This window comes from Sminthopsis crassicaudata, chromosome 3 (genome assembly GCF_048593235.1).
Source record: "Sminthopsis crassicaudata isolate SCR6 chromosome 3, ASM4859323v1, whole genome shotgun sequence".
Lineage (NCBI taxonomy): Eukaryota > Metazoa > Chordata > Mammalia > Dasyuromorphia > Dasyuridae > Sminthopsis > Sminthopsis crassicaudata.
The window spans coordinates 153623138-153638872 of NC_133619.1; the positions used below are offsets into that span (position 1 = coordinate 153623138).

The following is a 15735-nucleotide window of genomic DNA, read 5'->3' on the forward strand; positions in this document are numbered from 1 at the left end:
ATATTTAGATTATAGTCTGATCAAGTCAGGCTTCATCTCAAGGTTTGTATTCATTACTGCCTGCCATATTGTAGCAAGTATTTATTAAACTGGAGAGAGGCCAGTGGAGGGCACTAGAGTGGTAAAGGACCTCAAGTCCATCCTGTATGAAAAGTGATTGAAGTAACTGAGGATATTTAACCTGAAAAATCTAGCTGCCCATCAAGTTACATAGACATAAAGCAGTTTTTCTGGGAAGAATTGAAAATTAATAGTACCTGGGGGCAATGATGAAGCATATGGTGGGTATGACTAGGCAGCAATACTGGCAAGTTGTTGATTTCTATTGGCAGAGAATTTTCCCAATAGGAGGGAGAATAAAGTGAGGATCACAGATCTAAACCACTTCACCATTTAGGGCCCCTACTAAAAAAGAGAGAGACAGAGAAAGAGAGACAGAGATAGATTTAGACCTAATCAAACTATTATAGATTATCAGGAGCTTTAAAATGTTGTCATATGATTGCTACTCAATATCTTTAACAGTTTGGCTCAACCTGATTTTTTTTCAGCTGCAATATTAGACTTCCTTTAAGTATTCTCTATATTTTTGGGACTTTTCTTGATTCATCTTAAGACTTTCCTGCCTCTGTCAAATTGGTTCAAGTAATTTCTTTTGCCTCAAATACAGTTCTCATTTTTTCCAGTAGAAATTTTTTTTTATCCTTCAAAGCATAACTTTGAAACTGTCTTCCCAAGAAAGGAGTCTGTCTTTTAGTTGAGTATGTAAATTTTAATTATATATTTTAATAGTGTTTTCCTTGTAATAATGAAACATTTTAGTAATAGTAATATTAAAAATATATAAATATATAATTCTACTTTTTCCACTGTTTTTCACTGAGCAGCTTTTAAAAATGTTCATTACTAAATTTTAAAGAGAAAAGTATAACTATCATATATTTAGCCTTAATATAATTTAATTTTGTATCAAAACTGAATTTTGATTCTCTACAAAAATGTATGAATTTTTTCTAAAATAGTCTAATGATTAGAGAATTCTTTACGTTCTAGTAAAAGAATAATTTCTTTTGAATTTGGTTTTGATCTTCTGTAACATTATAGAAAAATTCATAATTAAAAGGTTTACTTATAATTAATGGGTTTGTTTGTATATATACTAAAACCCGAGTTTTGTCCCTTGTTTAACACTTTTTTTTTTCCCCCTCTTCAAAGGGATGGTTTTAGATTTTCATCTCAAGAAGCTGCTTCCAGTTTTGGTGATGATAGGTTACTAATAGAAAAATTTATTGATAACCCCCGGCATATAGAAATCCAGGTTAGTACACTTTTCTAACAAATCTTGAAAGAATAATATTTGCTCTGCCCAAGACCTTCAATTATGTATTATATTTCAAGATATCTAAGTTTACTACTCAGGCTAATCTAAGGCCTGAATTCCTGAAGGCAATTATACTAAACTTTATCAATGGGGTTATGATTCTTATTAGGGAAGTGATCTAGAAGAAGGTTTCAGTTATACTATAAATGAGGATTATGATTGCATTAAGGAGGGACTTAAGTTCTAAGTTAAATTTTATGACTCTGGACAAGTTCCTTTAATTTCTTGAGACTCACTTTTTTCAAAATGATTTCATAATACTTGAACTGTTTACCTCACCAAAAGTATTATGTGGAAAGGAAATATTTTGGGTTTCTTGTTAAAAGTTCTATGTATAAAGATTTGGGTGGTGGTAGACTGCATCTATTTGTGCAGATTGTGGTTTATTTCCATTATGGAATATCTATAATTTTAGAGCATCAGTGGATTCTGGCCTGTATAGGACTTATTTGTGCTTTGGTAGAGCAATGGATAGGTCATGGAAAGCAGAAGTAACCTCCAGGATGTTTTCAAGAGGAACTGAAAAAGAGAATTCTCATCAGATAAAGTATGATAGGAAATAAAGGTCGGCTAGTTACAGGAGACAATGTCTGCTACATAGCACTTAGCCTTGAGATTTCAAAACTAAATGGCGAGGGCCTGTATCACATTGGGTAAACTTCTTACAATGAACGTATGTGGAAACATGAACAAAAGTTACAGAATTGGCAGCCATGGATGGGTTATGATCTGCATCACTGAAAGAACTTCTAGATCTGTGAGATCACAGATCATTGGAGATTTGAGTTTTCAGTTTCTCCTTAACTTCTACATCTATCCACAAATATTTAAGTATCCATTATGTGCTGTACAAAAACAAAAATGAAATTCCTTCTTTGAAATAACCCTGTATGGTTTCTAATGATCTCACAGTTTCTAAAACTTAAGACCTTTCCTCAAATCTTATTTTTCTTGAGTTCTGAGGATTTCTACTCTCCTAGATAGTCTATCCTTTCTGGGTTTTCTTTTTTCTTTTTTTTTTTTTTTTACCCAAGTTATTCTTTCTTTATTTCTTTTTTTTTTAATATTAATATTATAATTATAACATTTTTTGACAGTACATATGCATAGATAATTTTTTTTTTACAACATTATCCCTTGTACTCCCTTCTATTCCAAATTTTTCCCCTCCTTCCCTCCACCCTCTCCCCTAGATGGCAGGCATTCCCATACATATTAAATATCTTATAGTATATTCTTGGTACAATATATATGTGCAGAACTGAATTTTGTTGTTGTTGTTGTTGTTGCAAAGGAAGAATTGTATTTGGAAGGTAAAAATAATATGAGAAGAAAAACAAAACAAAACAAAAAATTGCTAAGTTTACACTCATTTCCCAGTGTTCCTTTTCTGGGTGTAGCTGATTCTGTTCATCATTGATCAATTGAATTAAATTAGCTCTTCTCTATGTTGAAGATATCCACTTCCATCAGAATACATCCTTATACAGTATCATTGTTGAAGTGTATAATGATCCCCTAGTTCTGCTCGTTTCACTCACCATCAGTTGATGTAAGTCTCTCCAAGCCTCTCTGTATTCCTCCTGTTGGTCATTTCTTATAGAAAAATAATATTCCATAACATTCATATACCATAATTTACCCAACTATTCTCCAATTGATGGACATCCATTCATTTTCCAGTTTCTGGTCACTACAAAAAGAGCTGCTACAAACATTTTGGCACATACAGGTCCCTTTCCCTTCGTTAGTATTTCCTTGGGATATAAGCCCAGTAGAAGCACTGCTGGGTCAAAGGATATGCACAGTTTGATAACTTTTGGGGCATAATTCCAGATTGCTCTCCAGAATGGCTGGATTCTTTCACAACTCCACCAACAATGTATCAGTGTCCCAGTTTTCCCACATCCCCTCTAACATTCATCATTATTTGTTCCTGTCATCTTAGCCAATCTGACAGGTGTGTAGTGGTATCTCAGAGTTGTCTTAATTTGCATTTCTCTGATCAATAGTGATTTGGAACACTCTTTCATATGAGTGGAAATAGTTTCAATTTTATCATCTGAAAATTGTCTGTTCATATCCTTTGACCATTTATCAATTGGAGAATGGCTTCGGTTTCTTATAAATTAAAGTGAATTCTCTGTATATTTTAGAGATGAGGCCTTTATCAGAACCTTTAACTGTAAAAACATTTTCCCAATTTGTTACTTCCCTTCTAATCTTGTTTGCATTAGTTAGGTTTGTGCAAAAACTTTTTAATTTGATGTAATCAAAATTTTCTATTTTGTGATCAATAATGATCTCTAGTTATCCTTTGGACACAAGTTTGAGAGGTAAACTATCCTATGTTCCTCTAATTTATTTATGATCTCCTTCTTTGTGCCTAAATCTTGGACCCATTTTGATCTTATCTTAGTATGTGATGTTAAATGTGGGTCCATGCCTAGTTTCTGGGTTTTCATGGCACTTGTGGTCTTTGTTTTCCTTTTACCATCCAACCATTCTCAGTTTTCTTTTCTTGTACTTTATCTATAACTTATTCTCTAATTGGTAGTGTCTTAGCAGGTCTTCTGTGTCCTCTTTTCTCTGTCCTCTCATTATCTCATTTGGTAATTATGGTAACTCTCAAAAGTTCAAGTATCTCCATGTTGAAAATTATCAGATCTCTATATACCCATCCCTAACCTCTCTGCTGAGGTAAAGCCAAATTTTTCCAATTGCTTGTTATACATCTTATTGTCTAAAGGTGTTTCTGACTCAGCATGTCAAAAACAAAACATTTTCTTCTTCATAAAATTATCCTAACAAATTTTCTTATTACTGTCCATGTCCACCAGTATCCTTGGGTCATCCTTGAGTTATAACTTTCATTTATCTTACACATCTCATCCATTAACTGAATTTTGTCATTTCTACTTGTGTGTTATCTCTAATATGCTTCCCATTCTTTCTATTTTTATAGCCACATCTGTAGTTGAGGCCCTCATCACCTCTCTCCCTGATTCTTTAACTCTCTGTCTGTTTGCCTTTATCCTTTCTCTATCCTTCATTCAGATGCCACAGTGATTTTTGTAAAGTATTCAATCCTCCTATTATCTCCAGTATCAAATATAATGACTTTGTGGGGGGAACATTTAAAATTGTTTCTAATCTAGACCCTTCCTTTCCAGGCATCTTTCACCTTAATTTTTTCTGTAACCTCTACAATTCAAACATTCTGGCCTACTTTAGGTTCATTTTGCTCTTTTTATCACTTCATAGAAATCTTCCCAGGTTTCTCTGAAATCATTTCCTTCATTGTATAACACTTAAATTTTCTATAGCATAAGTTACTTCTTTAATCTTTTCCCCATTTATTGGGTTTCTTATTCTTATTTTTGCTGTTCAAAGAGCGCTCTAAATAGTTTTATTTATCCCTAGAGTTTGTTTTGCTTCCGACTCATTCTTCCTTAATTTGCCTTCATTCACTCCTTTTTTTTTTTTTTTTTTTTTTTTTTTTAGGCTAGGGTTAAGTGACTTGCCCAGGGTCACACAGCTAGGAAGTGTTAAGTGTCTGAGACCAGATTTGAACTCAGGTCCTCCTGAATTCAGGGCTGGTGCTCTATCCACTGCACCACCTAGCTGCCCCCTCATTCACTCCTTTTAATATCTTGACCTTCCCAACAGCCCTCACAGGCCTCCTTCCTGAATATTTCTCTTTTGATTTAAATTTATTTCCGTTTTCAAGTGTGTGCAAATTAATAAATTTTTATTAAGTGCCTGTAATATTCCAGACACTCGGGTAAGAGCTAAAGATATAGATTAAAAAAGAAAAAGAAAGAATTCTTGCCTTCAAAGACGGCATTAATAAAAGCTTACACTTTATTGAGGAAGAAAATAATTAAAAGAAAATTGAAAAGTGTGGGGGAAGAGAAATAAGAGAAAGATATCCAGAAAGATTTTATTGTAGTATGATGAATCTGTTCTCAGTTCGTTTTTCCATAGCTGTTTTGGTTTTTTTTTTTCCTTTTTTTATTCAAGTGTTCTCATTCCATAAATAAAAAGCAATTTCAAAGTTTTATTTTAAAACTCTTTATTAATTCCAGGAATTTTAATCGACTTTGTGCCCAGGCTGTGTTTTTCTTTGACAATGTTTTAGAATCATTCTCTTCTGGATTTGGTTTTTTTTTTCCTCCCTGAGGCAATTGGGGTTAAGTGACTTGCCCAGGATCACACAGCTAGGAAGTGTTAAGTGTCTGAGACCAGATTTGAACTCGGGTCCTCCTGAATTCAGGGCTGGTGCTCTATCCACTGCGCCACCTAGCTAGCTGCCCCTGGGTTTGTGTCTTATCCTTCCCTGCCAATATAATGCTTCTTGATGATGGAATTTGATTTTTTTTGCTCATTCTTCTTATTTACTTCTTGACTTTGGACTTGATATTACGGCTGAGCTCTTTTGCCTTTCTGGAGAGAAAGTCTAGTGTGGTCCTGTTCTTTCTTGAGGATTTTCTGTTGCACTATTCCATAATTTCAGGAATGGGCTGAGCTTTCAGTGCTTCCTGAATGCTCTGATGTAAGGCAAAGTCTGATTGCATCTCTCTGAGCTCTGCAGGTTCCTGGTTTGGGGTCTGTGAATGAATAGACTGTTCGCGCTGCCCTCTGTCTTTCTTAGCTAAGAGCTCTTTTAATTCAGATTATACAGAATTATAGGCTCACCTTTTTTTGGCAGTCCTGCCCTGGTGATTCTTCTGCAGGTTATGCTAGATGCCAGAGCTGAGACCCTGCTTTGCTCCATTCCCGGTTTCCTTATCTTTGCCCTCTCTCCTTCTCCCTCTTAGATATTCCCTTAGAACGCTCCCCCTCACCTTTGCCCTTAGAATCCCTTCTTGCAAAATTTTTCTAATGTGCCACTTATGCACCACTTATGCCTATTCTAATGAACTATATTATTAGCATACCTTGAAATTATTTTGTATTTACTTAATAAACATGGGATTTATTTTCTTGTGTACACATTGTCTGCCACTTGTTTTGAGTTGTGCCTTGAGTGAAACCAAGTTCTTGGGGGGGGTGTTTAGGTTTAACATTGCAGAAAAAAAACAACAAGAGAAGGGCATTCTCTTTGAGTTCCTGAGCTCTTCTTCTGCCTTAGGCCGGAACACAATTTTGCCATGTGCTTGAGGAGCATTTTGCATGACCACTGTTGGGAGTTGAGTCGTCCTGGTTGTAGTAGACCTGAGAGTGACTCCTGGGAAGTAGATGGCAATGGGCCTTATTGTTGTTTGTTTGGTTCTCCAAGAGTGCTGTGACCTGAGGGAGCTGATGCTGTGATATGCCAGTGAGTTGGATTTAAAGGAGGGAGGGCTGTGCCGGGCCCTTTACCTCACTATTCTCTCCCCCCCCCTCCCCCCCGCCCCGGAACATCTGGGTCCAGTGGCCAGGTGTATATAGGGAGTTGGGTGTGGATGAGATGAGAAACTTTTTCGGCTCAGGCTCTCAGCCACTCTCAGTCTGACTGAGTGCTGTCGGCCAAGCTGCCTGTGTCCTCTGTTGTGTCCTGACTGCCCTCTGGTGATGGGGGAAATATGTTAAGCAACTCACAAACACCCACGGCAGAGACTTCTGTTGTTTCTCACAGATATGCAAGCAGCCTTTGTCTACTAGCAGTGGGAAAAATGCTCTTGGGGCTGTAGCTGTGTGCTTTCTTAGTACTTCTTAGAATGTTCCAGAGATAGAAAATTACACATAGTTTAAAATCATGAGAGTGTGGGTGAGTTAAACTTATACAAATATACCTACTGGTTCTCAGCTAATTAAATGGGAGTACGTTTGATACATTTGTCTATTATCCCAATTCCAGAAATATCTCTTGGGCCCCAGGAAGAATTTAATATTGCTCTTTTGAGTGCTTTCCATAATGGCTTGCACCAAAGAGTCACAACAAATTTGAAGATATAAAACTGTAGTTAGTCTCTCAAGTTCCAAATTTAGAAAACCAAAAAACTCCTGTTTAAAAACTTATTTTTGTTGTTGTTGTTGTTGAACTGTCTCCCTCCCAGCCTTGTGCTATAGAAGGCCACCATTTGGTACAGATTTATAAATACATATAGATTCATACTATGTATACTTCTGTTTATCATTTATTTTTCTGGAATAGGATTTTATCTGCTTTCAGACATCCTTTGTAGTGGCTTTGAGTATTTATAGTTCTCAAAATAACGTAATTGTTCGCAATTATTCTTCACACAATGTTGCTGTTACTGTCTACAATATCCTTCTAGTTCTGCTCACTTTACTTTTCTTGCAAACTTGTCCAAGTTTTTCTACAACCAAACAATTCATTATTTCTTACCATTCTTCATCACCAGTCATACAGAACAACTTGTTTAGCCATTCCCATATTGAGGAGCATTCCCTCAATTTACAATTTTTACTGTGACAAAAGAGAGCTGCTGTAAATATTTTAGAACATGTAAATTCTTTTCTTTTTTTTACTTGGTCACCTTAGAAAACAGGCCTAATAATGGTAGTATTGGATCAAAGGGTATATATAATTAAATAACTCTTTAAAGAAGGCACAATTCCAGATTGTTTTCTAGAATGCGTAGGTCATGTCTCAGTTTAATCAACAATGAATTAATTTCCTGATATTTCTGTATTCTCTCCAACATTTGTTATTTTCTCCTTTTATTATTTTATTTAATTTGATAGGTGTGATATGTTTCAAAGTTGTTTTAATTTGAATTTCTCTAATCAATACTGATATAGAGCATTTTGTCATATAACAATATATAGTTTTGATTTCTTCCTCAAAATACCCCCTACTATGTATTGATATCCTTTGATCATTTATCAAGTGGGAATTAACTTTTAAAAAAATAAATTTGATAAAATTCTCTGTATATTGAATTACAAACCAAGTTGTTGGTAAAATTCCTCTCTACTACAGTTTTTTTTTTTCCTTCTAATCTTGGTGTATTGGTTTTATTTGAAAATCCCTCTTTAATTTAATTAATCAGAATTCTATTATACTTATTTCATTGTTCTGTTTATTATTTATTCATAAATTCTCTTTTCCACAAGTCTGATACATAATATATTGTTTGTTCTTCTAGTTTTCTTATGACATCTCCCTTTATATCTAAGTCAAGTCTACATTTTCACTTTATCTTGATAAATGATAAAAGAAACTAAAATATACCTGATTTCCATTAGACTACTTTCCAGTTTTTCCAACAATTTTTTACCAGATAGTATATTCTTATCCTGAAAGCTTAAATTGTTATATTTATTGACTATAAAGTTACCATAATAATTTAATACAGTATATTATATGTCTATTCTGTTCCAAAGATCCAACTTTATCTTCTTAGTATCAAATAGTTTTGATAATTACCATCTTATAACGTTAGTTATGGTTCAACGTCTGGTACTACTATTGCTACTTCGTAATTTATATTTGAAAAAATTACTTTCTTGGCCAACTAGGTGGTGCAACGATTAGAGCACCAGCCCTAAAGTCAGGAAGCCCTGAGTTCAAATGTGGCCTCAGACACTTAACACTTCCTCTAGGCAAGTCACTGAACCCCAATTGCTTGTGTCCCCCATCCCCCCCAATTAACTTTTTTTGATAGTTTTTTTCTTTTGTTCTTCCAGATTTTTTATTATTATAATTTTTTAGTTCAATATAATTTTGCGGTAGTTTAGTTAAGATGATATTGAATAAATAGTTTGGAGGGGAAAGTGTTTTTTATCATATTGCCTCAATCCATCCATAAACCATTATATTTTTCCAGTTATTTAAATCTGGACTTTTTGTATAAAAAGTTTTTTTATTATTGTATTCATATAGTTCTTGGTTTTATCTGGGCAGATCTATTCCTAGGTATTTTATGGAGGCTACATAAATTTAAATGGATTATCTTTTACTATCTCTTCTTTCAGGGTTTTAATCATGATATATTTTTGATCTGCTACTTTGCTAAAATTATCAATTGTTTCCATTAACTTTTTAGTTGAATTACTAGATTTTTCCAAGTATATCATCCCATTGTCCAGAAATAGAGAATAGTTTTAGTACCCCATTCTCGTTCCTTCAATTTATAATTTCTTCTCTTATTGCTATTTCTAGCATTTCTTATACAACACTGAATAAGTGTAATGATAATGGACATCCTTGTTTCTTTTCTGATTTTATTGGGAAGCTTCTAGTTTATGTCCACTAAAAATAATGGATGCTGTTGGTTTTAGGTAGGTCATTCTTATTTTACTGAATAAGTATCTTTCTACTATGCTTTTAAGTGTTTTTAAATAACAATGAATGTTTTTTTTTTTATCAAAAGCTTTTTCTATATCTGTTAATATAATATGATTTTTATTGCCTTTTTAAATAAATAATAATAATTTATATTTCCTTTTGTTAAATCATCTCTGCAGTTCTGGTTATCCAATAATATGTTGTCTATAAGAAACACATTTAAAAAATAAATAAAGGGCTGGAGTACAATGTTTTTATATTTTAGCTGATGCAACAAAAGTAGGGAAGCAATCATGATTTCAGATGAAGCTAAATAAAACAAGTTTAATTAAAGGAGAGAAATATGAAAACTACATTGTGATAAAAGGTATTATAGAAAATGAAGGAGTATTAGTATTAATCTTATACACAACAAATGTTTATATGTATATATATATACATATATATATATATATATATATATATAAAATCCAAAATTTTAAAGAAAAGATAAATGAATTAAAGAACAGCTAAATTAATATATCAACAATAAAATAAGAAAGAGGTCAAAGAATGGACTGTTAGATGAGATAGGGACGATAGAATGGAAAGAAGGCAATGAGAACAAAAAAGAATATATCTTTTTCTCTGTTATACATGTTCCTTTACAAAATTTAACCATTTAATTGAGGTATGAACATTTTATAGTTAAATCCAGAAAACAGATATTAAATAGAATACCTTTTTAGATCATAATGCAAAAAAAAAAAAAAAAAAAATATATATATATATATATATATTTAATAAGACACCATGAAAAACAAATTAAAAGTTAACTGAATACCAACTAATCTTACTTTAAAAAATGAGTGGATAAAATACAAGCAAACAGTATTAAAGAGACTATAACAAAACAACATATCAAAACCTATTGAATATAGCAGTAATTAAAGAAAATATATGCCTCTAAATAAACTAAAGACCAAACTAATGAATTGAGCATGCAATTTAAAAAAAAAAAAAACTAGGAAAAAAAGGTAAAAATCTCTAATACGATATTGAACATCCTAAAATTAAAGGCAAGATTAATAAAATTAAAGAAAAATATCAATCTAATAAATAAAACTAGAAATTGGTTTTATAAAAGATAAGTCATTTAACGTGATAAAAAAAGAGAAAAAAATGAATTACTAGTATCAAAAATGAAAACAGTAACTATATACATAATGAAGATGAAATCAAAGCAATTATTGGAAGTTTATTTTACCCAGTAAATTTAATAATTTAAGTGGAGTAGCCAAATCTTTTTAAAAATATAAACTGCCAAAGCTGATTAAGCAGACATATGAAAACTGACTAAACAGACATATGAAAGTCTCTCTATTGCCTCCTGACTGCTTATACCCAAAAAGTGATGTCAACATTCTGAGGCCTAACCACCTTGAAATAACCACCAGGTCCTGAGGAATGTCTTTGTAAGGAACTTTTTTTTCCTTCTATTTATCTGGACTTAGTTCTGTGCTTGACCCTTAAAATTTTATTGAGTGAATTGAATATTATTTCATAAATCATTTTATAGCTTTTCAGTGTTTTAGTACTTAAGGTCATAATATGTATCATTTTACCATGTTATAAGAAAACATTATTTTGTCTAAAGCTTATTTTTGTGTTTAAGATATTTTGCTAATATATATGTGCTTCTGCTTTTTATATATAAAAATAATGGATTTATGGACACATAAAGGTTATTTATTTTCAAAAGTTAATTATAAATAGGAAATTAATTTTGTAGGTACTAAGTGCTTTAGATAATTTTTGACTAGGTAGGGAAAGCTTAATCAGAATTTTGGATTTTTGCAGGGTGGTCTTGAAGATTAATTAGATTCATAGAAAGAAAAAGACCATTTGAATATTGATAATGATTTTGAAAAGTCTACATCTAAGCAATTTTAAAATTTTACACATAATTGTTAACTGTTATATAATAATCTGTTAACTTATATAATAAACCAAATGAATCATTATTACTACAGTACTCTTTGTATTCCATCTTGGAAAAGTAATCTCTCTCTCCCTTTTTTTTTTTTTAACTAAAGGTCATGTTTCATCTTTCTGATTTTTATCCAGGACCATACAAGTGATAAAAATGTTTTCTGTTTTTTTCTACTTGCTTCTAATGTGATTGTATCTGTTTCTTTGGCCCCAATTAACCATCTTCATTCCCACAATTTTCTTTTTGGCTTTTTGAGGGGCTTGTCTCTTGCCAACTTTGCTTAGTCCTATCAAATGAAGTATTTTTGATGTTCTTCATTTTTATATGTATTATTAAATATCATAGATGCTTAGGCCAAATTTAATATCTATTTGTCACTTGATTTTAGACATTTTTCATATAATTTTAAAAATTTACATTTAGTTCTAATACATTCAGCTGAGTTGAATGAGTTAAATTTTATAATTATTTAAAGCATGCAATTTTTAGACTTCAAAATAACCAGATTATAAATATGTTTTGTAGTACTAAAACCATTTTCCTCCTTTAAAGTCTTCTAAAATTTCTGGGCAACATCAATTGGAGAATGGTTGGGTAAATGGTATATGAATGTTATGGAATATTATTGTTCTTTAAGAAATGACCAAGAGGAGGAATACAGAGAGGCTTGGAGAGACTTACATGAACTGATGCTGAGTGAAATGAGGAGAACCAGGAGATCATGATACACTTCAACAACAATACTGTATGAGGTTGTATTCTGATGGCAGTGGATATCTTCAACAAAGAGAAACTCTAACTCAGATCCAATTGATCAGTGATGGACAGAATCAGCTACATGCAGAGAAGGAACTCTGAGAAATGAGTGTAAACTGTTTGCATTTTTGTTTTTCTTCCCAGGCTATTTTTACCTTCTGAATCCAATTCTTCCTGTGCAACAAGAAATTCGGTTCTGCACACATATATTGTATCTAGGATATACTATAACATATTTCACATGTATGTGACTGCCTGCCATCTAGGCAAGGGGGTTGGAAGGAAGGAGGGGAAAATTTGGAACAGAAGTGAGTCCAAAGGATAATGTGGTAAAAAATTGCCCATGCATATGTACTGTCAAAAAAAAAGTTATAATTATAAAATTAATAAAAAAGTGAAAAATAAAGTAAAATTTCTGGGCAAGATAGGAATTCTCTTTTGTGTCTATCTTTTGTGTGTAAAAGCCTTCCATTTTGTTATCCAAATATACAGAAATTTTTCAGACTAAGACAGGAAGAATTAGCCTTTGTTTTACAGGGATCTTTAATAATTGAGATCCTTAGTTTAAATCTTTCACCTGTAGACTCATTTGGAAGAATAAAATGGCAGATCAGAAATACATTAGCAAAACCAAGACATAAATGTAGTGATCAGCATTGGACCCATAATTTTTCTTTCTCTGCATCTCCAGAAAGATTTTTTAAGCACAATGGGATATATAAAAAGACTTTTCCTATGTATCCATTACTACTTGCTATCTAATTACTGGTTTCAAATCTGAGTTTTGCTGCTGTCTGACAGCAGGATTTCATAACCTCTGGGTGGTTTTCCTATTTTGGAACCAGTGTTCTGCGGTGTCAGAGTCCTTAAGTTCTTGTTAACTCGAATAATGGTTAGAGAAGGCAATGTACTTGCTTTTCTTTGTCACCCCAGAATTTCAAAGTAGATCTACTTTGAATAATAACGTTATTTTAGAGGTTCAGGGTTTCAGTTTAGTAAGTTCTGCTGGTGGCTTTGTGTTTTTGTTTCAAGCCTGATCTCAGATTTAATTGTTCATAGTTAAACAAGAAGTCTCTAATGAACATGGCAGTTTCCTTAACAGATGTTTTATTTTTTTTTCCCAATTGAAGATACAAATTCCTCATAATGTCTCCCTTGATTTTTGTATTGAGAGCTTGAGGCATTTTGACAGCTGCTTAGTAATTTTTAGTAAGAATAATTTTAATTTGTAGTTTGAATGTTGAGACATGGGATGTTGCAAATAATTTAGAACCTTTCTGACTTAGGGTTTGACATCAAACAAGTTAAGCTTCAGCTATATCCTTTTCCCACAAACTTTAATATTTCATTAACTTTGTGATGAATATTTGACTATTTTATTCTGTATTTCAATTGGGAAAGTTAATATGTAGTTAATTGTTCAGGGTTTCTTAAACTAGTTGCCCAAACATCTGTTTTTCTTTGTGATCCTATCTGGTTTTTACTGTAAATCTATAGTGATGATTCTTGTTATAAAATCTTAATTCATATTCATTGGCAGCTGTGTTTGGGAACTTTTGAAATTTTAACTTGCTTTTGCACCACTTCTTTTTCAATAATTTTTAGTAGGAGGAAAAAAAAGAGGAGGAGAATAGAAGTAGAAGACTATTAACTAGCATTTATATTGAACCTTAAGATTTGCAAAATTATTTCTGTTAACTCATTTGATCTTCATAAGCACGCTTTAGGTGCTATCATTATCTCTTATCTACTATTAATCTCTCTATTAAGAAAGACTGAGAAAGTTACATAATTACTAATTATCTGAAGCCAAAATCAAACACAAATCTTTGAGAGAATGCTAATGTTTTAAGAATATTAACCTCTTAATGGTTACTTAAGTTATATAATAAATTGCTTAACTTAAATAATAAATTATATAATTTAACTTATATAACAAATTGCTTGTCACCAATGTACACTATCTTGCTAAACCCTAGGAAAATTTTTTCAATTTTATCTGCTAGTCACCTACTTGTCTATTATAGTACACGTAAAGTGAATCATGAAAGTTTTCTTAGATCTTCGTAAAAGATTATGCATAAGAAAATTCTGATAACCCTGGAATTCTTAAGAGAATGATAAACAATTAATTTCTTGGTTTTTTTTTAAAGTAAATATTTTAAAAGTATTATGATAAATCAGTATTATAATAATAATTACAATTTTAAAGGAAGATGAGCAGAAAATAGATATTGATTAAATAAATGTTTTGGGGAAAGATATCATAGAATACCTTTAAAGAATTAAGAACCTTCACATCATAAAGAATTTGCATGTATGATCTGTCTTTGAAGTCAATTCTTTCCCAAAATTATATAGCCATAATAGTGATAAATAAAGACATTATTGACAAGGATTATGTTTTATGCTAGAATTAAGTAATTGTTAGTATTCCTAGGCAGAGTAGAAAGAGAATTAGGAAAGAAAGCAGGGTAATAGAAAAACTCTTCAGAATTCTTTGAGAGTCAGAGTGGACAGATAGATAAACAATTATCAATCACTTAATTTGTGCAAGACACCTTGCTAAAATGTTGGACTTACACAGAACACATTGTGGTGTGTGAGAAGTAGGAATATGGGTTAAGAAGTTTATTAGGGGATTTAAATGCCAGGTGATTTCATAGGTGAGACTCGAGGTTATAGGGAATTTTCTGAACTTTATTGAGTTTTGATGGAGAGAATATGGACAAGATTACTTTGATAGCTCAGTGGATAGATTGGAGTGAGGAGAGGCTGGAAGCAGAAAGACAGAAAGGAAGGTTATTGCAATAGTGTAGGCATTATTATATAGTCTAAACCATAAGATCTAAACCATAATGGTAGCAGTATCAGAGGAGAACATATGAGTAATCAGAAGTAGAACTGACAGGACTTGGTGGCCAGTTGGCAGCTTGAGAGTCTCAGTGTCCAAAAGGATAATGGTGTTCTTGACACATGTTAAGTCCTGAGGATACCAATATAAGTTAGTTCATCAAGGAGCTCACTTTCTAAAGGGGGGGAACTGCACTCCCTCCACATATATACAAACACAGAAGCTGGAAAGCAGAAGCTGGTAGAATGAAAAAAGTTGCAGCATGGGTAAGAAGAATGGGTACTAACAATAAGCAGTTTAGTAATTAGTAAGTCACTGATAACTTTTGAGAGAGGTTTTACAATGTGGTTGGTTACAAGTAGATTGCAAGGGGTTGACAAGTGAATAGGCAGTGAAAAAGTGTAGTGATCTTAATAGATTTTTTTTATTTTAAATTTTTAAAATTTATTTTATTTATTTATTTCAGGAATTTGTCTGAAAGGATTTTGTTGAGCGCTCTGCCATTCTTCCTGTCACCTAGGGCTTTGTCCTTA

At 32.3% G+C, this 15735-nt stretch overlaps 1 protein-coding gene across 3 annotated transcripts in view; it reads left to right on the forward strand.

Annotated features, from left to right (window-relative positions):
• The window catches only part of PCCA (propionyl-CoA carboxylase subunit alpha), a 423045-nt gene that overhangs the window by 168811 nt on the left and 238499 nt on the right, over positions 1-15735 (forward strand). For 2 of the 3 annotated variants that reach the window (XM_074299450.1, XM_074299452.1), the window contains one exon: positions 1216-1322. In XM_074299450.1, the coding sequence (XP_074155551.1) occupies positions 1216-1322 (107 nt within the window). The remainder of the gene's footprint in view (positions 1-1215; positions 1323-15735) is intronic. The other variant, XM_074299451.1, reaches the window with a different exon arrangement.